The 27,185-nt window shown below is 42.7% G+C and overlaps 1 protein-coding gene across 1 annotated transcript; it reads right to left on the reverse strand.

Moving 5' to 3' along the window:
• Positions 1-25,570, reverse strand: pax1a (paired box 1a; the record flags this gene model as incomplete). The annotated part of the gene is made up of 7 exons (XM_084481704.1): positions 1-95; positions 615-813; positions 1,053-1,186; positions 2,128-2,757; positions 24,866-25,013; positions 25,137-25,218; positions 25,551-25,570. The coding sequence occupies 7 exons, from the start codon at positions 25,568-25,570 to the stop codon at positions 1-3; spliced, it is 1,308 nt and encodes a 435-aa protein (XP_084337830.1).
• Between the last annotated feature and the right edge of the window lie 1,615 nt (positions 25,571-27,185).

Genomic DNA, 27,185 nt, shown 5'->3' on the forward strand with positions numbered 1-27,185 from the left:
TTATGACGATGAGGTAGCCAGGCTGAGTCCGTGTACACTGTTCAGCGAGTCGTGTTGCTGCTGCTTGCTGATCGGGCTAGAGGGTTTTCTGTCTCCTGCATTACAGAAACGAAACATGTCTATGTTCAAATAACAGCCATAAATAACGACAACAAAGAAAATATCGTTTAATATTATATAACGACAGGCTGCAGCAGTTATTGTGTGTGTGTGTGTGTGTGTGTGTGTGTGTGTGTGTGTGTGTGTGTGTGTGTGTGTGTGTGTGTGTGTGTGTGTGTGTGTGTGTGTGTGTGTGTGTGTGTGTGTGTGTGTGTGTGTGTGTAAGCGTGCGTGTGCTAACAGTAGTTACGAATCTGTTAATAAAGTCTGTTCATAAAGTCTGAGTTTTAAAAGTTGACCGCACGAGTATCAACCCTGCTAATTAATTCGTTTAATCACCTCCACTTTATGTTTTATTGCAAACGTGTCTGTACGTGCGCGCGTGTGAGTTGCTCCAAAAAAATATTGCAACAGCAACAGCTGACAGCAATTGTCGAATTACAGCGAGGGCCTAATATTGGGGCCGTGTTATCGGCCTTATCAAAACGGTAGCGCGTGGACCACGTCTCCCTCACCGTCTCTCGACTGATGCTTGAACGCCATCGTAGAATGGATGTCTCCAGCGTGCATGCTCATGCCGCTGCCTGGGTGGGACTGCGTCTGCCAGTGATGGCCAGGGGTGACGTAGCTCCCAGCAGGACCACTGTAAACGCCATATTGGTTTGATGTGGAGTACGCGCATGCTGGAACATAACTGGACAATGTGGAGGATGGCTGTGGGGAAAACAGATGAGACATGAATAGAATGAGTATGATTGTATTTTGATTAAAAAACAACAACGTATTATTCGTAATATGATTAATTGATACGAATTATAATAATATACATTCTGGCATGAAGAAGGTTTTTTAAATTAATGACCAACGGCCAAAACATTCAATAGACATTTCAGAACCCTGAATAAACTTTCTCGGTTCCTTTTCTTGCACCACAGGTTGGCATTTCGTTTTACCTGTGCATATTTGATGTCTGCATCAATGGCCGATTTGTCAATTCCGTTGACTGAGTGAGCCGCGGGAAAAGAAGCTCTGTTGACACTTCCCCAGTCCTCCATTTTTGGAGGATATCCCTCAGCTCCAGCCATCGCTGAATTGGACACAATATATATGTATATATAACGTTATTTATATGCTTTTATAATGCAGACCTATGTAACAAGTCAACTGTACAATTCGAAGAAACTGCTATGCTACGTGTAGGCCTAGATTATACTTTTTCAAAGAATATAGGCCTACATATTAATATAGGCCTATTAAAATAATTATAATAATTACTTAAACAATTAATTTAGGTTATTCTTGATTGCAAGTAAACAAAAAATCATATCATACGATGGGCCTGCCGTTCTATTCTAATAGTGCTTTTAAAATGTAACTGTGACTATGGCAACATTGAAAACCTCATACTCAAGATAGTACAATTAAGTTAATATTTCTTTAAGTTAGTTATGACAACATAACACAACCTTCATTAGCTACAGCTCACAACGGCAAATAAAAACCACCATTTTAAGCAAACCACCACCACACTCCATGCAGTTATAGAATATCAATAATCTAGGCCCATTTGCTGTGTGTTTATAAGCCTTGATATTGTATTTCGATGCATATAATTTAACCATTAATCTAGCAAACGTGTGCATGTGTTTAATCAACCCAAAGGAACTCGCACCGCATCTAAACGAGCGTGTGAGGGATTAGCGGGGATATAGCAGGTGAGCAAGGTGTTTGCCAATGCATCACTCCGTGAAAAGGCCTATTGATAGTCGCCTTACTGCTGTCTCGATGAATGACGAAAACCAAGACCTGCACACGGCCAGTGGACATATTTTTCTGCCTGTTGCCAAAAACCGGCTGCTAGGCTACTTGTGTTACAAGGCGATGCATTATGCGCAATGGCACAATGAGTCACTCACACAGATATATTAAAAAATATTTGTATAAAACGATGGACAAACACAGAGAGGAGGGTACAGGCCTACGGTTCTGACATGTGGTGGAATTCTGCTCAGTACTCTATACACACACCTGTGTGATCCATAAAAGCTCGTATACCGAGAATGTTGCTGACGGTGTGCGCCGAGGGCCAGGCCCGGGACAGGCTGACGTGCCCCGCGGTCATCGGTACCCCGGGTGGGCTGCCCATCTTGGTCGCCGTGGGCGACATGGTGTTGGGGTATGAATAAGGGTATATGTGGTTGTATGAGAGGCCGGCCTGCGAAGAGCCCTGCTTGCCGCCCTCGTATTGGTTCGGCTGGGAAAGGTTTCCAATCTTGTTGCGTAAAATCCGGCTGATCGAGCTGACGGACGGCACGTTGTACTTGTCGCAAACTCCATCCGCGAGAAGCCGGTCACGGATTTCCCACGCAAATATCCCCGGGTCGCCTTGCTTGTATTCCCTTATGTTTTTCACCACGTTTGGCGTAGTCACCCGTGGTTTGCTTCCACCGATGGCACCGGGTAAAATTGAGCCGGTTTCATTATAGCGCGCCAGTATCTTACTCACACAGCCGTGCGAGACGCGCAGTTGTCTGCTGATATCACACGGTCTGATTCCCAGTTGAGCGAGCTCCACTATTCTCAAGCGGATTGCATTGGGCAGGGGTCGTCCGTTCACGAACACGCCACCCAACTGGTTCACCTCTCCATAGGTTTGCTCTGGAAAAGCACAGAAACACATTTGCACAATAAGCCGATGATTTGCTGACGATGCGCGCACAAACAAGACCGCATAACAAAACAGTGAGCTTGACAACAAAATATACAGTTCAGTTCAGTACAGTTTGTACGACGTTTTCAGCACGTAGACGCGGTATTACATGTAATCATAACATAAGTATACCATTTTTAAATGAGGTTACATGTGGTGTTTCTGCGCCGAAATATCTTATAGCTGTCATAACCCCACCTCTAAATGGGTTCAGTCGCCTCGTATTTGCACGTTATCGGTACATTATGGTCAGGCTATTCCTATCGTTACGCAAGCGTGGTGAGTCCGGTTCTGCTTCCCTAAGATATGTGCCACTGGAGCGTGCCAATGGCAACGCAAGCTTACCCATTTGCCTATGTGTCGAGATGCTCTGAAATAGTTGCCCCTCAATGGCTGAACGCGGTTGGTTCTCCGCTCAGAGCGGAGAAGGATGGAATGAGCAGAAAAAAGAAGGAAAAATTATCTCTTCAATTCTCCCCCCGTAGGCTCTCCGGTCTAAAACCTCCGCAGCAGGAGCGCAGAGAAGGACAATGGCACCAAGGTGATCTTCATCGGATAAATGGAAATTGGAGTTATACCAGAGAGTCTGAAGTTTGCAGGAATTAATTCGACTCGTTCAACCACGTCAATCTTGGGAGTGACGAGGAGGCACTGCTTTGATTTCATTGGTCCACTCGCGCCGGGGAGGCTTGCCCGTCCCGTGGACACGCCATCCGGTTGGAGCGCGCCACCTCCGTCAATGTTTTGCATAGGGGAAGTGACAGAGGAGAAGCTTTCCATCCAACACGCTGTGGGGATTTATTGACATGAAAGATCTAAAAGAATGCATTTTATCTTGCAAGTAAAATTGCTCTTAACTACCTCTTCACCGCACTACATGTGAAGGTCAGTGTTCGGAATTAGTTGAACAATTTATGCATGCATTTCCAATTTAACCGATGATAGGACGTTGGACGTTGATTAAAAAATAAATTTAACCTATTATGTGTGCAAAAGGCGTTAGTGTTTTGCTTTGTACAATGGTTCACAACTGTGACACATTGCACACAACTGTAACACTAATTTATCACAGCCTATTACTGCAAATATCTTTGAATCTCTTCGCCCGTTCTATTTCACACGGAGGCCTTCAACTCATTTCTGAGAAAGTCTTCATCTCAACATCATTTAGTGTAATTAATAATACAGAATTTGTAATATTTTTGGTAGACAGTCTTTATTTACAATAAATCGTGTAATGCATTTATACTGAAAGAGACTCGCTTAGATAACACTGTCCCCCTTTCTTAGGCTATATGAACCAATACATCAAACATGAACAAGGAGCGCATGTAATCAATACCTCTGTAGATCGCCACGCTCCCAGACCATACGGGATATCGACTAAATTCCACAGGCATACATTATCACAGCATGTTTGCAGAGTTTCCTGTGTACGTTTAGAAGGTATCGTTTATAAGCTCGCAAAACGTCCCTCGTAAAAGTTAACAGTTGACCCAATGGTAACAAGGTGCAGCCAGGTCGCTGTCTCGTCTCCCCTGGCCGGCTCTGGACAGGCAGACTCACGGCACATGGAACGCATCAGCCCGGGTCCGAGCAGGGGAAGCACAGCCGGGTTTAAAGTGAGACAATTTATTTTATTTTTAATCATGGTTAAAGTTTATATTTTGATAAAGGCCTATATATAATCCTATCATATAAGTTATGACATGGGAATTTTTGCATTTGCGGCAAGGTCTGTTTATCTGCGGTGTTTGGTCAACAAAATATATTCCAGTCATTCCGCTTCTTCTTCCTCCTCACATCACATCTTTATGTTTTTCTTTTTATTTTGAGCGTAGACAGAGCAGCCAAACTACCCTCAGCTGGACGACAAAGGAACTACACGGGCTAATCGAGTCTGGTCATTATTGCATCTCCTGCATGGCCCATTGATAAATGGACTATTCGTCTTGTGGCAGTTATTTTTTATTGAAACAAATATTAGTCCTGGTTATACCGCACATATTTATGAAAATAGTAAAACTACACATTACATGTTTCAGTTTGCTTATAGGCCTGTATATCGATTGCGTCAGGTTAAACTTAAAGGCTATAGGCCTACTTTTATTTTTGAAAAACCTTGTTGTTCTAATCTAAAAAAAATGTTGTTCTAATTGCAATTATACTATTTTAACTCTTTGATGTTTTTTATGTTTGTGCTTTAAATGCGTTCTCGTTTTTTGACATCCAGAATGAGAAAGAATCTCTTAAAATAAACGAGACCTATATAAATATCCCCTATAATTAAGTAAGAGAAAGAATATATTCATCAATATTATCGGCTATTGTTGGTTCAATTTATATTTTTAATAATAAATGTTTTACTTTTTCATTCGGATGTAGGATCAGATTTTTTCTAATTATTAAAACATTTATAGAAATACTTATAATGCTATTTGGAATTTGTCTAATTATTATTTAAATCTAAGGACCATTTAGAAATGCAAATATAGGCCTATAGTCCCAGAAGTTAGACTATCAATCTTATTTGGAAAAACGGTTTATTTATTTTTCATTAATGTAGGGTATTATTAATTCCATAAGTTCCTTCCATTATATTCTAACTATTGGCTAACATTTGTATTGTTTCAGTAGGCCTGTATATGACAGTACTGAATGTCTAATTGTGGTTCTAAAGTAGGCCTATGTATGATTCGAATTGGATAAAATTGTGGACATGCTTAAATTGACCCAACTAACCTTTATAATGAGGTTTTCTCTTACAAGCGATTAATGCCAACGGTCTCGTTTCACTACTGCCCGTAACATAACCTCATGCATGTTTGTTTCACTGCATTTTTTATATTCTGCTTTTTAATTTACGACGGTGTTTAAAAAATATAATAAATGATAGTGAAAAAAGAAAATTCCAAAACAAATGTATAATTTAAGTCGTTTTTAATTTATTTACACGCATGTATATCTAGCCTAATTATTTTTCTTCCTATATGGTGGAACAGTAGTCTAAACCAATTTGCTTAATTCTCATTCAATTGATGCTCGCAATGTGCAGCGACCCTTCACGGTAAATATTGATGTTGGTGTTGAGTGTCATCAAAGGAACCGGCTCCTTAAACGAGTGTGTTCGTTCACATTTCTGAAATATGCTTCAAAGCATCTATGTTCCCTGCATGCATGTTTAGTTTCCCGTCATCACACAATAGCCTTTTTACTTTGTGTCTTCTGATAAAAATATTTATTTAAAATTCAAACCATAAACTAGCCGTTTAAGCACAAACTTATTCTATAAATATCTTTTGATATACTTGAAATGTTCCACCAGAACAGCCAGTCCAGCCTGTTTTATTGAATAGGCTGAGACTAATCGTTTTGTGAGTTTTGTGGTATCATTACTTGTATGGAAGTTATTAGACGTGGGCCAGCAAAAAAACAACTGATGGGTACCAATGGGTATACAGCTAAATTATGACCTACTAGTGAAGTGTACAATAGTGCATTTATTTCTATCATACACACCATATTGTTGTTACTTTTGTTACTGAGGCATCTGTCTCTGCTACATTATCCCTCATTTTCTATAGTTTCGCAATACCTTTTTTTCTTTTACTGTGACTTGCAATATTTATGACCACTGTGCTGCCTTACATTTACTTAATCACACTTGGCCAATGCTGAAAATCAATACAGTAAACTTCGGATAGATTACTGCATTTTTTATTAAAGGGGAGTTATAACCTTGTATTTCACTTTTACATCAACTGTGCCAGCTCTTAGAGGAGCTCAGCCCTCTCAAACACACACACACACACACACACACACACACACACACACACACACACACACACACACACACACACACACACGCGCACACACACACACACACACACACACACACACACACACACACACACACACACTATCCCACCTTTATACACACACACACACACACACACACACACACACACACACACACACACACACACACACACACACACACACACACACACACAACCGCTACCACCCCACTTCTTCATTTATTTCAGTGGAAAAACACATCAACAACAACAAAAACTAAAAGATAAAATCAAAAAGATTGTTCCGCTCCTATGTGTGATGCGGTGGAAGTGATGTGTAGGTTCTTTGTGCGAAACGAGAGCTGGATCCCTTAACAGTAGTCCTATTAGAGGGAGCCGTCTTGGACCGTAACAAGCGTGCGGTCTTTTTATGGCCAGGAGAGCCGCTCTGGGCTTCAGAAGGCTCCTAATGAGCGCGTGCAGAAGCCATGCCCCACGATACGTGCCAGCGTTTACCAGGCCGGGTAATTGCTTGTGACCTTTTACCGGGCAGGTTCCGCACACTGAGGGTACTGGTAATTGTGACACGTGGCGGCAGAGAGCCCATTGTGCAGCGGCAGGGGTTATGCAAACATTTTGGCTTTTACTTTGGATATAGAGGGAGATAGAGGGAGAGAGAGAGAGAGAGAGAGAGAGGGAGAGAGCAATGAGAGAGAGAGAGAGAGAGAGAGAGAGAGAGAGAGAGAGAGAGAGAGAGAGAGAGAGAGAGAGAGAGAGAGAGAGAGAGAGAGAGAGAGAGAGAGAGAGAGAGAGTACAAGAGAAAGAGACAGGATAGTCTCTTTCAGTCTCACCTGTTATCTCATAGTGGTGTCGTTTTACATTTGGACGCTTTGGGCGGACCTTTGATGGTAAATTAGTCCATCATTCCGTGAAAAGGCCTATAGTAGTCGTCTTACTGCTGTCTCAATGAATGACGAAAATCAAGACATGCACACGGCCATTGGACAAAAAAACGTTGTTGTTGTTGTTGTTTCTTTTATAAATATATATTTTCAAAAGGTATAAAAACGTTCAAAAGGAAAAATGATAATTTGACTTTTTTCAGTTTCCAGTTTGGATGTCATAACAACTCCCTTGTATCGATTACTTTAATTATCTGTGATTATCCTATGATTTGGTGCGAGAGTAGGACTACTGCGAAACAGTGTATACCCAAACCAGAAATGTACCCAATGCACGTCTCAGTATGAGTACAGAATGCTCCTTATAAAGTAATATGTAATAAAGTGTGTGTAACGAGCATGTTTTTTCTTTTATGAACTGACTCAATGCCCCTGGAGACACATAAGTCCTAAATCACTCCCGGGCTCCATCCACATGCAGCACGCTAGCCCTCATCGACGCCTTCACTCCCTCCACCTGGCTGCTTCTTTGTTGTTGTATGAAACACATAGCATCATTTCTTGTGCACTTTTTCTCCTGCCGTTGCAATCTGACACTCCATCATGAAAAAAAAAAATATATATATATATATTTTTTTTTATTTAAACACTGGTTTGATTGACAACAAAATGTGTGTTTGTAATGAGTTCAATTGTCATGAGCTTACAAAAGGGTTACATTCTTATAACTGTTCATCTTTCTTGCATCTCTTCCATAGCAGGCCCCTGGATGAGAGTCATCACATTTCATCCTGATAAATACAATACAACTGTTGAAACTGTAGAAATATGTAAATGATCACATTGCAGTGCAACCCTTCATGCCATGGAAGTCATGGAAGCTTGTAGTGTATGAATGTCAGGTTTAAGAGCCCCTATGTTGTTTATTATCTGAGCATAACACTGATATTCCCTGACACGAACACTGCAAATGTTAAATCAAATTGGATTTACTGGAATATGTTGCTCAGTTACACATTAGTCACATTACACAGCAAAAAAACTGTCACAAAACATTGATGGGAAATGTTTTTTTTTATGTTTAAAAAAAAAAAAAAAATTTACTGACTAAACTTGGCTAAACTACGATGGTCAAATGTTCCTGGCTGAATTCAGAAGGGACGCTGTGATTCTGCTGTGCTGTTTTTCCATTTGTAAATGCTGTGTGAGTTACAAGTCCCGGCAGAGGAAGTCTCCCCACTGTATGAATCAGAACGTGATGTATTGGCTTTGTTCTTATCACAGCGACACGGTAATGAGTACAATCCTCTGTGAGGAAACTGAAGCTCTGAGCTGTGCACTGTGGGCCACTGTGGCCGTATCTGTTCTTAATGGAGAAGATAACTCAGTACCAAGTGTTGGAGATAAGCCCGTACACATGCTAAGCATCCGATATTGCCTTGAGCCACATGAGATACGGGTCAAGGTGCACTCACCCATGCCTGTATTTCAAAGCTTTAATCCTTTCACTCCCCAGAAATTATGTGATATGAATTTGAGGCATCTGTTATGCGGTTGAAATATGATCCTCTGAAACCTTTTAGATGAATCGATGGCCTATCGTGGTTTTATCAGGATAGAAATAGGCTGTGTTGATAAGATTAATGTGTTAGGCATATTGTAAAACCATTTGTATAGAGACATAGAGAAGGACTCAAATCTTTATACACTTCATGCTGATATAGTTTTTCATGTTTGCTGTTAACACAAGGTAAGTTGATTGATTGATGATGATATATGTCTGAAACAATGATACATCGACACAAACTGTGTTAGACAATGTGGGTCATTGGCTGATTTGTTTATATCAACTCACCTTGTGATGGAGGAAAGAAGGCATCAATCCAAGTTCCCCACCTGCACTCCTAGTTTTGCCAGTGTCAGCCAGTGGGAAAAGAGCGCCCTCTATGGTCACTAGCAGGATATTTTTTTTAAGGTAAACAAAAATCGATTTCCACTTGGGGTGGTCTTCAAGTAGACAATCCAACATTGAAGCTAACCCACTGGTCTTTTATGCAACTGTTTTTTAAATACAACAACCTTTTTTTGATTGGGAACATTTCAATAATTGACCACTGAAAATTAAATTACATTTCTGGAGCATATATATTATAAAGTTATATGTTTGGCAAACTTTACATACAAAGTAGGCTGAAATAAAGTTCCTTGAAAAACACACATCTGTAAGTTATATCTGTTCCACTTAGGAACAATTTCAAAGTGGCAGAAAGGTTATAAATATGGCTTGAGAAAGCTTTTTTCTCCAACGTGTGTTTTTCATATTTGCGTGTTTGCATGATGCAGATGCTTATCCAAATCATAATCAAACTCCATCTGGAGTTTGCTATTTTCAAGTAACTCCTTATAGGGATTCAGATGTTTTTTGCATCGTTCAATAGCATCTATACACACTCTTACAGCATTGGCCACAAACGTCAATAGCCGGCCAGTATCATGTCATATTCAGGTATCTGTTTATACCTTATGAATTGAGACTTGTTTATGATGATAACAAAGTACGCCACTTAAATCCACACACATATTTGCTGTAAGCATTAGAATGAGTGATGGGAAGTTGGCGGTAATCCTTGTTTTTGCTCTAGTTTATCTGGGAAAGCAAGTCTGTTTACAATTAAGAGGAAGAACCTTAATTACTATTGGAGCACTTCTAAAGCTCACTGCAGCGTTGCTGCTGATTCATGGTTGCCCTACTTGGAGCCTAGCCCAAGGACCAGAAGAACAGTAGGTCACACACAGGAACTGACTCCAAGCTTGCTTCATGCATTTTGTTACAGAGTCCAGGAATAATGTAATTAATTGTATATTTGTTTTTGTTAGTGTTCTTTTTTGTTAGTCTGCTTCATGTTTTTAACTTACTGAGACCATTTTTCCCAACTTATTGTGGTTTTGTTTCGGTTTTGATTCTTGAAAAAAAAGTATGATACACAAATGAATGTTCCATTGTGAGTTTAATACTAAAGTGTTGCTTGTGACAGCGATGCGTGTTAGGTCCTCATATGACCCAACCTGCCCTGGTGAATCCCATGCTCATCCCATTTCCGCTCTCTTTAAAGTGTGCTATAATGCTATGCTTATGGACAGCAGGCCATGCCAGATCCGTAGTGGAAAGTCCTGTAAGGGTAAATTCAAGGTCTTCTATCAGAGGCAGTGTGATATTGTTTTCCGCCAAACCAGAAATCAAGGTCTTGGACAGCTCTTTTCTATATCAGGGATCAGGGGGCTGTATGTCTTCTGACAGTTACTTCTTTCAAGATTAATAGCTTTATGAGAACCACGTGTCTTCCTAAACCAGGCTCTGTATCAGTCAACATTACCAGTATCGCAGTGCTCTCCTGACAAGCAGGGGGAGAGATACATCAAACGCTAATGTTACCTTGCATTGCAATATGTGTGTCTGTGTGTTTGTATGTGTATGCGTGCATGTTTGTGTATGTATGAGTATGTATGCATGAGTGTGTGTGTGTGTGTGTGTGTGTGTGTGTGTGTGTGTGTGTGTGTTGCTTTGGGCTTTTGCATGTATGTGTGCATGTATGTGAATGTAAGTGCATGCATGTGTGTGTGTGTGTGTCTGTGTGTGTGTGTGTGTGTGTGTGTGTGTGTGTGTGTGTGTGTGTGTGTGTGTGTGTGTGTGTGTGTGTGTGTGTGTGTGTGCACATGCAAGTTTGTGCACATGCGCTTGTTTGTGGCCATGCTAGGTACAGCAAAGAATGCAAAGTCGCTTCCGGTTCAGAGTGGCCTATTCGAATCCTAGTGTATAAAGTACTCCAAACACCTCCAAAGCCCCAACACCTCCTTTTCTAGACTTGATTAAGGACTAAACCCCACACCTCAGGACAGATTGTTGTTTAAACCTTGTTATTTATTTCATTTTCATCACCTCAGGAACCCTGCACATTGGCACATTTATACTTAGTCATATTTATTTTTTAATGCACAAGTCACCTACAACAGACAGTTACATGTATATAGTATGTTTATCTTATTTAAATAGTTTTTTATTATATTTTATTTCAATTGGTAAATTTATTTGTATATATACTCTTGTTTTGCACTCTTTTCCCACTGTACTGCTGGTCACTTGTGAATTTCTCCTAAGGGGGATTAATAAAGGACTATCTTATCTTATCTTATCTACATGAACAATGTCTCAGGCTTTCATTGATTCGACAGATGTGATTCATAATGAAAACGCCGCTCAACACAATCTACTATGCAGCCCTTGATAAGCACCAACAGATGATGTCATCCATCGGCCACACCACAGGCCCTAGCTTGGGATGAAGTGTAGACTTATTGAAAGGCAAAGGTGCTAACAAGCCTTGTGGTCTGACAATCAGTGTACTGACCCCACTGAAACCTCAGTGCCAGACACTCATAAATGCATTCCCTTATTTCCACCCCCGGCGTCCATGCCAGTTGGGCCTGGAAGTGGGTTTGTTTTGGGTGTACTTGCTAATATTTCAGCCCGAGCAACACTTTCCCCCTTTTTCTCATAAGACTTCTGTTGGGCTTCCTGAAATGCATACGTATTCCCACCTGTGGTCGTCTGTCATGGGGTCGACCTGTTGAAAGCTGCATAACATGAGTCCAGTGTCCGCATAATGGATGCTTGTTTGTCCCGACACACATGGGTTAAGCTGCTGCTGGGCCGCGCGGCTGGGTGCTGCCGCATACTGTAGGCTAAGAGCACTACAGTCTACGGTTCAGAAAAGCTAAACCTGAAATGTACAGTCCATACATTACGACGAGCATCCCGCGTCTGAAACTCAAGCCCTATGATTATTTTTCATGATATCCTGCCATGGCGTATAGCCTTTCAGTCAACATAAGCATGTGTGTCTTACATTTGACCAATACTGTAGGGGGGGGGTTTCCTCCCGTCTGTCCTCGGCTGCCTATATTTAGGCAGAACCACCGCATCCCATTTGAAAGCTGATTATATGGAGCTTACAAATTGACCATGGTTAGTACAATCTGAGCTCAGAGTGCGAGCTAGAGAGAGACCTCTCCCCGGCATTCAGCGCTGGATAGGGAAGGGCAGCGGGGGAGCGAGTGCTCGCACATGCTAGTGCTGAAATGTATGACATGTTTTTTTTAACTGCGTAGGGACAGACAGCGCAGCTAGTGCAGCTACCAAGCCCGGACTTGCTGGCCAAGAAAAGTCCCTCGTAGCACCTCAAAATTTCCCCAATCTGTTTCTCGCAGGATAAACCCATGCACCTAAAACACTGATTTGCAGTGCACTGTGTATCTACGAGTCAACATGTAGAAGTATGTGAACGTGGCTGTTGGGTTTCTCAATTGTTTTTGGTATAGAAGATTATTTTAAAAAGGGCTTTGTAAAATATACTTTTGTTACTGTAACTATGTATGTACTTCAGGTCCCCAGATTGATATGAAATAGTATGGACTTTTGAATTATGGGGCTTGGTAGTACTAAAAGGGATGCATATGCTTATGAAAGTGACATGCAGCTGCAGGGATATGGAGACTTTGGGTGTACACACCTTCCCCAACTTTTTTATTTTCTTCCCAATTTTCCTTGTCATTGCATGTCAAATTAAATAAGATTACAATCAACAATTCAAGAATAAAGGGGTTGTTTTCAGTGGCACTCATAAATATTTGGTTCCAAGCTTTGGGTTGAATGTGAATCGATGCTATCTTACAGTTCAAGCTCTCATTAAGTGATTGAGACCAGATGTGACAGCATTTTCTTTATACACCAGTGTTGTTATGTGAGATAAAAAACATAAACTGCCAAGTTTTCTGAATTTCAATTTCAATCTAACCCTCTCTTTCTTTGGATAAAATCTAATCCTACAAGTCAAGTTGTACAACTAATTATGCCTAATGTCGTAGGGGTCAGAAAGCATGTGAGGAAATTGTTCAAGGAGGGTCAAGGAGATGCACATCTTGTGTGATTAGCAAATGTTCACACCCTCTGGTGAAATGTGCAAGACCAGGAAATTATCCAGCTGCTCCATTTGCTAAATCATCCCTTGTTACAACAAAGGCATTTTGTACAGTGGGATCAATTAAATATGATTTCATTCTGTCAAGCGCACACACACACATCCCATGGAACTTCCGCCAATGGAAAGTTTGAAGACTGGAAAACCTATTGCCAGCAATTTGCATCGAATACACCCAAACCTCCCTGATACACAGCGCCATTATCTCAAAAGGACAGACCCCGTGTTCCGGTGAAATTATTCAAAAAGTGTCCCCAGATGGTTCAGACCAGCCTGCTGTTTGTTGCTACATCTCCACCGCATCTCTCTATGATAGAAGTCCTTTTCAACACGTCGGACGAGGACACTGTCCAAAGAGCACAGACAATTGTAAACATCAAAAAGAGGGAGAGAGAGAGAAAGAGAGAGAGAGAGAGAGAGAGAGAGAGAGAGAGAGAGAGAGAGCAAAGCACACTTCCCAGGATCAGAGACTGAGAGCCTTTCCCTTGGCAAGACATGCACTCACTGTCCCTCAGCCCCCTTTGACTCTAGCCCCCTTTGACTTGACTTGATGAAATGGCAAGGACTCCCCGCTCTAGGACACACACAGGACTTTTTTTATTCAAGGCAAAAGGTACACGTTGGTCTCCTCTGAAATCGAGCCCCAATATCTCTGTTCTCCGTCATCGTAATGATGCGATTGTTTAAATGATGATTGTGGTTGTTATGTCTTTCCTCCCATGTATAACCCAGAGGATAATGAATCAGAGGGGGTAATGTGGATCCGCTTTGTGCCTTATTAACAGCGATTGAGGGACACGAGAATGACGTGAGATATACAGATCTAAGTAAAGTACTTTGTGGGACTAATTCACGTGAAGAAGGGCGATGTTAGGAGAGCTACAGTGCAGTATACATGGACAACATGAAGGGCTCGGGTTAGGCAGGGAAACATTTGATTAACCCCCACCACCCCGCCTCTCTCATTTACTGGGAAGACTTGAATCACAGCCAGACCACCAATTCCTGCTATAAAAAAACAGCCCACCACTAGGCTGTAGACGAGAGGGATGCAAACGGTAGACGTTCCACTGCTGAGGTTCTGCTCGTTCTGCTCTGCCTTTCTGGGTACGACCGCAAATGAGCACAAACAAATCCAAATTAAAAATGTAAACAATCTGAAATGATCGCTGCAGTGGTAGCTGGGAACTGACTCCAAACTGTATTGCTGTCACACGAACATGGTGAAGAATACAACTATTGCTGGTGCATGACTGCTTTTTCAACTCTGCATAGAACTTTAGAACTCTTATCTTTTTTTGCTACACCCGCCCCTAATAATAACCACACATGTCAACATTGAAAAAGTAAACACTAGTGTAATGTATTAGTAATGGATGAGGAGAGTAAATATTATTAAAGCATTATTTGAAGAGATAACTCAGTATTAGCAAAATAGCTTTCCTCCTGCCTCAGCCGGACGAGCTGTGAAAATAACTATTTAAACACCGCACCTTAACCTTTGGTGATGACTGCATAAGTTAAAGTGGTGTGACGTGACGGTAATATTTGTTCAGTCAGTGTGCTAACTGAAACGACCTGAAAGTGATACACTCAACACAGAAACCCGGCTCAGTCAAGCGTGACGTTATAAGCATTCTCCGGTTATAATGTTGGGAGTCAAAGCGCAGGACGGATTTGTCACTGTCTCCTCGTCTCCAGACAATACTCTCTGGACGTCTCCTCTCCTCCCCTCCCCTTGCAGCCCTCTCTCCTCGTGCTCGAGTAGGCATGTGCAAGCAAGTCTCACACGACAGGTTTGATGGGTTACTGTTAATTGTTTTTCTTTCCTCGGCCAACCCTGTTTTAAAAAAAGACAGGCGCCATTTAAAAAATGTTTTAGGAATGGATTCAAACTCAATGTAAGCTACGAGAGTGGGCTTACACATATAACATGTGACAACATGTTACCTTGTGATTTCACGTGCTGACTGAAAAAAAGAGGTGTCTGTGGCAGTGCAACACACCACAGACAATCCTATGTCTTTACAAGAGTGTATATTTTAACCCAATGAATTAAAGCTTGTATCTGCTTGTAGCACCGCCAGGTGAGGGAGACGAACGAGGAGACCCCCGTGCGAGAGACGCACCTTCAACTCTCCGCACCTCGGCTCCAAAGAGAATAAGGCGTCTGTCCACGACTCCCTTTTCTCCCTTTTACCTAGCTGCACTCCAGGTCATATCAAGTTCTCAGGGAGAATGCAGATAGCTGCGATCGGCTCGATAAGACGGTGCAAAGTGATGACACGATGGCAGGATCGGCCCGTCAGACAAGGCGTGGGCCACGGGTGAGTGAGAATGCGTCGTTGCTGGAAGGTCATGTGTCATATCAGCGGGGAGGGCTGAGCATGAAGCCGCCTACTGCTTCCCTATCCACCTAGACAGCCTGAGAGACACACACAGGGCTGTTTATGAGCCAGTACCCTAAGTCATATTTTAAAAAGCTGTGTAACCGACAAAAACTGTTGTAGGCCTACCTGTTTGATTTTGCATATTTGGGTTCCGCAAAATAATAATTTCGGTCCATTTATGGTAATAACGTTTTCCTACATCAACAGATCTTTTTCTTATACATGAATCATTTTGTATTTTATTAATTCTTATATTGGAGATCATGATGTTTCATCCATCTACAGAGAGGCCATCCGATCTCAGGATAACGCACAAATAGGAATTCAGAAGATTTCTTGGAAAATTGTCCCACTATGATTCGGAACAGTTTGTTGACATTTTCAAGAAGATTCCTGTGTGAGATAGCTCTTCACACACCACACACAAACACGCATGCACCCATGCACACACCCCCATACACACACACACACACACACACACACACACACACACACACACAGGCACACACAAACACACACACACTCAGACACACACACAAGCACGCATGCACGCACGCATGCACGCACGCATGCACGCACACAGATACACACACACACACACACACACACACACACACGTAAATGAGCAAAGAAGAATAAAAAGGGGAAAAAAGTATAAGAGTATAAGAGAGGAAGATAGGGGGATAGTAGAGAGGCAGGAGAGGGGTTAAAGAGAAGGGTTAAAGAGAGCATGACTGATCTTTATTCACAGATTGACAGAGGAGAGACCTCTTGGTGAACTGGCTCTCCTCAGGGGTGGTGTACATGTAAACAGGTCCAACATGCAGGTGGAAATATGGGCTGGTATATGGGAACATAAATACAGTACTGGCCAGAATGCAAAACAGTGTAATATTTCATTTGGGGTTGTACTTGAACGCTGAATTCATGCTACTTTCAATTCTGTACCATTGACTGATTCAACTAAAACAATATTGTACTTGACACCATATCGGTTTAAAAATTAGGTACAACCTTTCCTAGACTGCAATCTCATTCATATCCATACTAAATGTCTCACCATATTCAACAGCAACAAGTAAGCACCAGGAAAAACAGATTGTGTTCACCTCACAATCTTACATTGCTCCCACCCACACGCACATACACATGCACATACACACACACACACACACACACACACACACACACACACACACACACACACACACACACACACACACACACACACACACACAAGCACACTCACAAACATACTGCAAAGCATGTGCGAGCACACACACACACACACACACACACACACACACAAGCACCCTCTCTCTCTCGTTCTCTCTCGTTCTCTCTCTCTCTCGAAACAGTTTTAAGATCTAATAGGCTACTTATTACTTTCTGCACTATTGAGGTTTCAGCACATTTGTGATACTTGGTGTAGCTGACTGTAAATGATCCATGAATGCCGTGAAAGCCACTGATAGTGCAAACACTCCACCGTCTGGCCTTCACGGGCCGTTTCTCACATGTGCTGCTTCACATGAGCTGATCAGTGATGTCACGCTCTCCAATCAACTAACTCCTATTTCTGCCTCTCAAAATAACAAAATTTGACATCATCAATCTCTAAGAGATCAAACGATACGAAATGATACCATCCCAACTAAACCCATATATAGCCTTGTATGTGGAATGATACATGAAATCAATACTTCAATAAAATTCATCAATAAAATCTAAAACCTAGGCTTTTTTTGATATTTTGGTAGATTTTCACGGATTTAAAGAAATACGTGGAAATTAAGTATATATATATATATATAGTATATGGCCCTATAGGCCTACGCTCCACCATGTGTACGAACACTAGATGGCAGCATAGGTTCATATATAGTGTGGTCTGCAGCAGTAAGGTGTTTTCTTTGATGGCGTATTTCCACCAGCGGGTGCGGGTCGGTTCAGTATGCAAAGGTGCGGAACGGTTCGCGGTTCCACTGCACAAAGTGGGCGTGGTCCGGACTGAGCCGTGATGAGCCGTACTCGTCTCGCAGTAGGCCTACTCGTCCGTTGGGAGATGTCTGAAAGGGTGCCAACAAGCTCGATCTACACACGGTGTCCGTTGATTGGTCGACAGAATCGTCACTTCCGTGCGACCGGGGGATAATAATGGTGCATTTCCACTGGCAGGTATGCTTCGGACCCAGCACGCCTCAGCCCAGTAGTGAGGGTTCGGTATAGCCAAGCTCAGTTACGGCTGTTTCCACCGCTGACAGCACCCTTATGGTAGGGCGGGGCTTAAGACGGATGGCAGCTACGTAATAGTGATCTCTCATAGCAGCACGACACAGTGTAGCCTAATAAAGGCTAATAAATCCAAGGAAAAATAATAACGCACACAATGAACAAAGAGCAAGCAACAATGTAGGATGTCCAAGAAGGACGTCAAACTTTTGCGTGACATTTTCTTCAATAAACGAATCTTTCACCGTTGTCCAGAAATACCTCACGGGGACTGTGTTTGTTGGTCATTATCCACGTGTCACACAGAAGGGACGATTCTGTCGACCAATCAACGGACGCCGTGTGTAGCTCGAACTAGCCGGCACCCTTTCAGGCGTCTCAGTACAACAATGGAGGAGTACTGCGAGACGAGTACTGAGAGACGAGTACTGCGAGACGAGTACTGAGAGACGAGTACTGCGAGACGAGTACGGCTCAACACGGCTCAGTCCGGATCATGCCCACTTTTGGCGGTGGAAACGCGACCCGTGCTGCACCTTTGCAGACTGAACCGACCTGCGCCCTCCAGTGGAAATGCGCCATTACAAACAAACACAGTAGGCTACCCACAAGGTATTTCTAGGCAACGGCGAAAGCTTTGTTTATTGAAGAAAATGTCGCGCAAAAGTTTGATGTCCTTCTTGGACAACCTACATTGTTGATCTTTGTTCAATGCGTTCTTCTTTTTCCTTGGATTTATTAGCAGGCTACACTGTGTCGTGCTGCTATGAGGTCACGATGCTTACATAGCTGCCATCCGTTTTAAACCCCGTCCTACCATAAGGGTACTGTCGGTGGTGGAAACGCGAGCCATAACTGAGCTGGGCCAAACCGCACCTTCACTACTGGGCTGAGGTGTGCTGGGCCGAAGTGCACCCGCCGGTGGAAATGCGCCATAAGTGTGATATTATTGTAGCCCAAAGCTGCCAACTCTCACGCAGACTCACTCAAATTACCCTCTTCACACACTTTAAATTTACACACTATTTCGCTATTACGCAAACTATTTCAATAATATATCCTTGTATTTATTTGATACTTTAGTTAGAACCATGCGTAGCTCTTTATAATCTGACTGCACGCAGACAGAACAGGGTGCACTGAGCTTGGCCAACTAACACCGTAGTAATTGCGGTCACGCCATCTACACTTCGGAGAAGCGCCATCATGCCAGCAACACAGTGATTGCGCATCTACATTGCTTGGTACGGTAAAGCACTATTGCAATGACAGTAATAGTGCAATCAATATGCCGTTCACGTGTCCTGGTAATAACGAGACGCCTCGTCAGTGATGGCGCTCATGCTTACGCGTGTTCCCGACAGCGACCGTTCTTCGTCAGCGGTATATATCACACCAGCAGGATTGCCTCCAGGATTACCGATCATCTGTTGGGCATGGAACATAGGCTCTGTGTTTGTTGGTGATCACCTACTGTCATTTTGCTTTTATTTATGAGAAGCACATTGTATTGCCACTGTATGGAAGGCTACACTTCCCCTTATCTAGAGCTGGTTTACCAGTACACAACGTTTAAAACTGAGCAAAGTCGATGCCAACAGATGGTTACAACGTCAATCAATAGTTAAGGAGTCATGGCAAAAAATATGTGATATGATGGTTGATACTTTTATATTGAGTAAAGCTTTCTCACTGGTCAAAACCTTTGCTTTGTGGTCCACCATGTTCATGCGCGTCACTAGTAAACAATATGTCTCCAACTGGGCAACTCAACTGGGCACAAAATCTAGCCCCAGTTGCCGAAAGGAAGTAGAATCATCAGAACTTTCTGATGTCGCTAAAATGTTTTCCCAGCGATCTGAACAGCGCCACAAGTGCACCTCAGAACTCTGTACTTTAAAATGGGAAAGATTTCAAATTGTCTTTCTTATTTTCTTCAAATACATACTAATGTCTTATGGATATATGCATTGCTAAGGAGGCAGATATAGAAAACTATGGAAAAATCGAACCAAATATTTTTCTACAAACTCCACCATATTCTGGGTCAACCTGTCTCTAGGTAGCTCTGTGCTGATTTTCAAATGTCTTTACAGGAGCAACTTTTTATCTTTATATGTCAAAGTCATCCCTAATACACATGTGTTAGTATAGGCAAATATAAAAAATCCCCAACAAAAATCTAGTAGTTTTCTTCAACATTGTCCAATTGGACATCAATTTTATGTGGATCATTTTAATTTAGTAGGCTACTATTCTTGAAATTGTTTTATTGTCTCATTGATGCTGTTCAATGAGAGTTGGCTGTTGGTTCTCAGCAATAGAGATGCAAAAGATGTTGTGTGAATTTAAATTTGCAATGTCAAAGATTTTCATACAAGTAAATATATCGATCTCTATCTATTGCCAAATGAGGTAACACAATGGTGATTGAGCCTCATTCACCATTGTGAATGAGGCTCAATCACCATGAGCCTCATGCACTACTATGAATGTTACGAACTGGATGTCGGTGGCAAAACTGTATCATTGGGAAAAAACTGTTGCCAAAGAGAATGTCTTTGAATCTAAAATATAATTTCCGAAGTGTTTCAGTGATATGACCTGCTGATTAAAGTGCCGCGGACCAGGGTTCAAGTCCTTCTTATGTTGGAGTGTTTTTAAACAAAGTCGTTGTGTGATTTGAATGTCAAATATAAAATCGGACCACCCTTTGTAAGTGTCTTGTTGGTGCAGTGGTAATACCTGCTGATGAATCTGTTGGAGACCAGGGTTCAAGTCCTGCTGTTGGGTTTTTTCAAACCTTAAGTCATTGTGTGAATATAATATCAAATATCACTTCTTGACATTTTCCAATCTCCAGCTCTGTGGCTCAGTGGAGAGAGCTCTCTGTGTTCGGCTCTGTGGCCCTGGGTTCAAGTACTGCTGAGGGTGGTCCCTATGGATATTAAAGTATTAAAAATTAAACATACCAATGTTGTGTGAATCTATCCCCCAACCAGGTCATTCATGATGATCAGTGGATGAGTGGATAACTTCAAGTCAAGTCAGGTCACTTTCAAAAAAGGTAAAAAAAAAAAAGTTTCAAGACCCTTTTGGTTCTGATACCCCCCACCCCCTGTGAAAGGGGGGGGTGGGAGGTTCTGCTGACACGTTGGTTACACACACACACACACACACACACACACACACACACACACACACACACACACACACACACACACACACACACACACACACACACACACATATATATATATATATATACATGATATCATTACATTTAAAACGTACATTATCGTTCAATGGAAACAACCATCAGCAGGACTTGAACCCTGGTCTCCAGAGTGTTATCCAACAGTGCCCTCCACTGCAACACTGAGACAGGGACAACAAACAATAATCCAAGGTTATACATGAAATTACAATTCCCATCAGGAGTACGTGAATAAAGAAGATGAAGAAAGAAGAAGTTTCAAACAGTAACGTTTCAAGACACTGTTCGAGCATGTGGGTAGCGGTAACATCAAACCCAGGGGATTAGGATGGTGCACAGAGTGCTGGTACTATACTATGTAGGCCTACTATATGGGATCTGGACACACAAACACACGTATTCTCTCACTCACTCACACACACACACACATTGTCTACCTACATAGCTAGCAACGCATGCATATTGGGTAAGAACAAACAACTAATTAAAATCAGAAAGAATCAGAAAAAATTTAATCATTCCAGTTTTAAACAACCTCGTGGCCATTCGAGTCGAATGGCCACGAAGGTTGTTTAAAACTGGAATGATTAAATTTTTTCTTTAAAACTGGAATGATTAAATTTCGAATGATTCGAGTACATATTTCTGAGTTAACGGGGTGCACTGGAATGCACCATGAAGTCCCTTTCTGCGGAAAAGCGCTTTACCGTACAAAGCAATATGCGCAATTGCTTGTGTCGATGGCGTGACGTCCTTCTACGAAGTGCAGATGGCGTGACCGCAGTACCGCAGTAGAGACTTCACGCTGAAGCACTGAGTTTAAGTCGTCCCCGTTAAAAAGTAAATTTAACTAAGTCAAAAGTTGAATTGCTTTTCAATTCAACTCTTGATTTCTTGATCGTCATATGGCAAATTGATAGTGGCGTAAGCAGGTCATTAAAGGCTCCGGTAGGCCTACAATAATTGTTATGCCGGTTAAGTTCAGTTCAGTAGCATACAGCATACAACGGGAGATGACATGGACGTAGACCTATATCTTGCTTCAAGAAACCGTCTATCGAGATATTATACACTGGAGCTGCCACAGGGTGGCAGTCTTTACCCATAATTAACAGAAAATGGAACAGACCTATTTTGACATAAAATTGAAGGGAGTATAAAACGAAGAACAAAGTATAAACCAGTAAAAATATTAGCCTTAAAAGAAAAAAAAAATTTCCGTGGATTTTTTGGGATATTTTTTATCAAAGCTTGTGGGAAAGTGCTACTTGTGATTTTGTGATTCAATGCAATTCCTCATTAGGCTACTTTGAAACAAAAACAAAAAAAGAAAAGACAAACTTACACCCCAATAATAAGACAATAAGACAAACTCCTACCAACAACTTTTTAAGGGCTTGACAAACACAGGCAAATATGACAAAAAACATTTTCTCTGTCAAAACACGGGACATCTGGGTGAACAAATATAAAGCCAGACAGCCAGCCACTATTGAGATCCGATCGTTTGATGCAAATTAGGTGTAAAACCCATCCCGTTCATTTGTCATTGTGTATGAAGGGCTCCTTTGACTCAAACGTGGTTGGTTCACAATCACTGCAGCGCATTGGCTGAGTCGGCCTCTAAACAATATAAGCCGCTAAAATGTATAAAAACTCTAAAAACAAAAACCATATAAAGCCTTTGTGGTTGTTGCTTGAACGGTTTAACACCGCCAAGGCCAGCTAGGCTAAGTGATGTATCACTTAATTGCATATAGGCCTAGCCTACGACATTAAAATGGTGAAATATGTATATTTACTTCGGCCTTAAGTTTAAAGGGACACAAGCGACGTTAAGAACATCAATTCAAAACTGGGGAAGTTGAAAGGCGACTTTGATTGATGTAACCGTATGAGGAAATATCGACAGCGAAGTCCACATTCCTCTTCGGGTTCAGCGATGTCATCCTCACTTTTCTACCAATTCTTCATCCTACTACTACACCAGCCCCTCCACGACGAAAGCCGAACAAATCTGCTGACATTGATCCTGCCTCTTGGGTTGGGCGTTATTTCATTTCAGCCAGGGAAAGACGTCTATCTCCAAGAATCTTGACAGACAATTGTATTTACTGTTTTCCTTTCACGCGGGCCAATAAAGGCGAGGGCAGTTATTGCATCAGATTATAAGAAAAAACGTTTAATGATTCCCATATATATCTCTAGACTGAGTAATGATACAGCTGAGAGCTGACAGGCCCATGATAAATGAAGTCTCATATAAAAGACATTCAGTGTGAAGAATGGCTGGAGATGAATTGCACGCTGATACAAACTCATGATAAAGAACAGTAAGAGCCACTAGAGGACTTAATAATGTGCTATTCATTTTGAAGTGATTTTTGCTGGTTAATAAAAAACAGCACAAATTAAAAAATATATATTTATTGTGGGTGTTTCCCCCTCCCCCACAACCCCATCTAATATCTACCCTGTCTCTCTGACTTGTAGCCTATCAATTCCTCATTCGCCCTCCTCCATTCTAAGGGACTCTGCGTTTATATTCCTCTAGCATTTAGTGATGTCATTAGCATTGTTGGTCCTCTGGCCTGCATGGACACTGAGCATCCTTCATCATACGGTTGACTCAACCACCACCACTGCTTGGATCCCGCCCATAAAACCAGAAGCATTGTGCGTCTCAAATGTAAACCAGGCCTCTGCGCTCATGTTGTGTTGACTCTGCACATGTGAAGGAAGTAACTCTGTAAGACGTTTCCAGAGACGTCCTTTATGACAGCGGATGGAAGTCATTTCTGTGGGTTTTTCCAACCGGCGTTCATCATTCGCGTCTCGTTGTGTCCGTGTGCGTGTGTGGGAGAGCCGCGGTGAAGGGGTGAGCTCTTCACAAGTCACCATCAATGACTAGACTTAAGAGGACGGTGCGGACTACAGCAAAGAGGAGACTGCGCTGATACCCTCAGAGACCCAGTGACTTCGCGTTCGATTGAACAGACGGAAGGCGCGGCACGGCTACTAACCAACCAGTCAGTGTGAACACCTTTAACAATAGGGTTGAACCACCTTCACAATGGTCTCCCGGTTGATTTCTCACGCTGGTTTTTACATTCGCCGTCCGTTTCCCATCTAGCTTGTGAGAAACCTACAACGGTATAAAAACCGGCATCTGATACGGGATACGGGAAACAGGTTGCAGGGTTCATCTCTCAGCCTTGTACAGCCCCCCCCCCCCTCCCCTTTGCACCGCTTTGTTGCTTAGACGAGCAATGTGCACGTCGAGACCGCTGATGTACACATGATTTGAATGATAAAAGTGTGCGGCTAATGAGAAAATGTAAATGAGGCCAAGTGCTAGGCGGGCAGTACACTCACTCTCTCATATATTACCGGACAGGCACGAAGCAAAGGGGACCCGGGTTAAATGATCCAAGGGATTACATTCATATATTACTAGGAGGGGGGATGAAGTAGGGCCGCACCTCCATTGTGCGGCTGGATGCAGATGTGAGCGAGGGCGTCGGGGGCAGCGGTGGTGGTGGGGATGATGGTGGTGATTGTTGTTGCGGTGGTGGTTTGGAGAGGGCGGAGGTTTGGAGAGGGCAGATCTAGTGGCGCAGGAGACCTCACCTTGAATGGCGGGGGTCAACCTGTTGCCAGTAGGGGAGGATCACAGAGCAGGAGTGTCAGGGGTGGAGCAGCAGCGCAGACGCTGCTCCACCCCTGCTCCGAGGCCTCCCTCCTCCTTAGCACCCTCGAGTGCAGCGTGAGCGTGCTAGCCAGGCGCAGGGAGACACGCCACACACAGTCCACGTCGGACACCACGCACAGCACCCTGCACACCACAACACACACACTGTACACAACACACAACACACAGTCCATATCAATAACCACACAACATACTCAACACACCAAACACAGTCCATGCCACACACCACACACGGCACAGTTGGAGATAAAACTGATTTCAAGAACAAACTTCTGAGTGGCTCTTCCAGACATTAGCTTAAGATTGGTTTGATTGGATTTGTTCTTGAACACTCTTTCACACCATTGGACATAATTATCTGCTATAAGGATAATATTTTAGAGTGTCATATTTAATGGCTGTCCTTATTTCCCCTGAATAATTACATTAAGGCAGCCCGTATTTATATGCCTTACCAATCCAAAATGAGGATCATTCTGGAGAATATGCTAACCATTTGTGATGGGAAGCCTCCAGCAGCCTATTAACTTGAAAAAGGTTGATGAATATGTCCTAGCAATTAAAATGTCAAATGGTGCGTCAAAAATAAATTGCTTTCCATCATCGCTGGGTATCAGATGCGTCTGAATTTCAAGGTGGAATCATTATACCAAGATTATTTTTGAATGTACTGGCGTTCTGTCATAAATTGCTGCAAATGTGTGATGGTGTAAGCACTTACATTTCACTACCATGTTTAATAAAGCTGTGTCTCTCTTCCAGTTTCATAAGACATTTACATAAACACACGTAACACAAAATGAACACAACTCATTGAGATTGCATTGCCAGTGTTGTATAGCTTTTGATGACACCCTAGCATCGTGATGAAAGATATTGGCAGAGCTAAGTTAATTAGAATATTAGAACCCGTTTACGTTTCTGTAGGGTACTAATACTACTGCTAGTACTATAGTATACTTACTGCTACCACGACTGAACAGTGCAATGCATTTGACAGTTCCACAATCCCCAATTAAGGCATGCATAATGTAAAACCCTGTTTGAAAACGTAGATGTGCAGCCACCCTCATGTTGAGGAGCAAGTGTGCTGTAATCACCTGATCGCTCAATGCAGTGCTCTCCTCAGCCTTTCACACACTACCTAGCAACGCCGCACTAAGATCATCCCTCTGGACACCCAGCCCCCCTCCTCCCTCCACCCCCCCCCCCCCCCCCCCCCCCCCACCCACACACACACACGCACACAACTTGTGCCCCATCCACCTCGCACCAACAACCCCCACAGTCCCCCCAGCCGAGCTCTCAGTCCTTGGAGAAGACCCCTGGCCAATGGTGAACAACAAGGCCCCTGAAAGGGCCATGGCCTGGCCTTTGTTTGGCCCTAGCTGAAGAGTCCTTTTATTGACACAGTGTGTAACGCTGTATGTTTTCTTGTCCCCTTAATTGCATTGGCCTCTACTACCCCTTGGTCAATCAATACCACCTCCCTGCCGGCATCAGTAGCTCTATTCACCGGGGCCTTCCCAGGTGATCAGGCCTCTGTGTGAGGCTTGGTGGGAACATGATTGCCCCGACTCCTGGACCCAGGGAGGACAGTGCGTGTGCAAACGTTCACTGACAATCCTATCTGTCTGTCTACCCATCTATATGTCTACATATCCACCTATCTATCTATCTATCTATCTATCTATCTATCTATCTGTCTATCTATCTATCTATCTATCTATCTATCTATCTATCTATCTGTCTATCTGTCTGTCTGTCTGTCTGTCTGTCTGTCTGTCTGTCTATCTATCTATTTACGGTATCTATCTCTATCTGTCTGTCTCTGTTCATTCATGTGTTTGTGTGTGTGTGTGTGTGTGTGTTGCTTTTCAAGGAGGTGTGTCGCATGCCTTTTGACAAGGCTGTCAGCTGGCCAGCTTGTAACCTTGTCCATCAACCAGATAGATCCCTGCATTGTGAGGCCCGTCCACGGCCCAATCAGAGCCCAGCCCTCCTCCACACGGTACACTACAGGTAGGGCGGTAGAGTAGACTCTGCAGGAGAACAAGAGGGGCAGTTGACAACATGCCTTCACCACTCCT

Source organism: Micromesistius poutassou, assembly GCF_964030765.1.
Source record: "Micromesistius poutassou genome assembly, chromosome: 17".
Classification (NCBI taxonomy): Eukaryota; Metazoa; Chordata; class Actinopteri; order Gadiformes; family Gadidae; genus Micromesistius; species Micromesistius poutassou.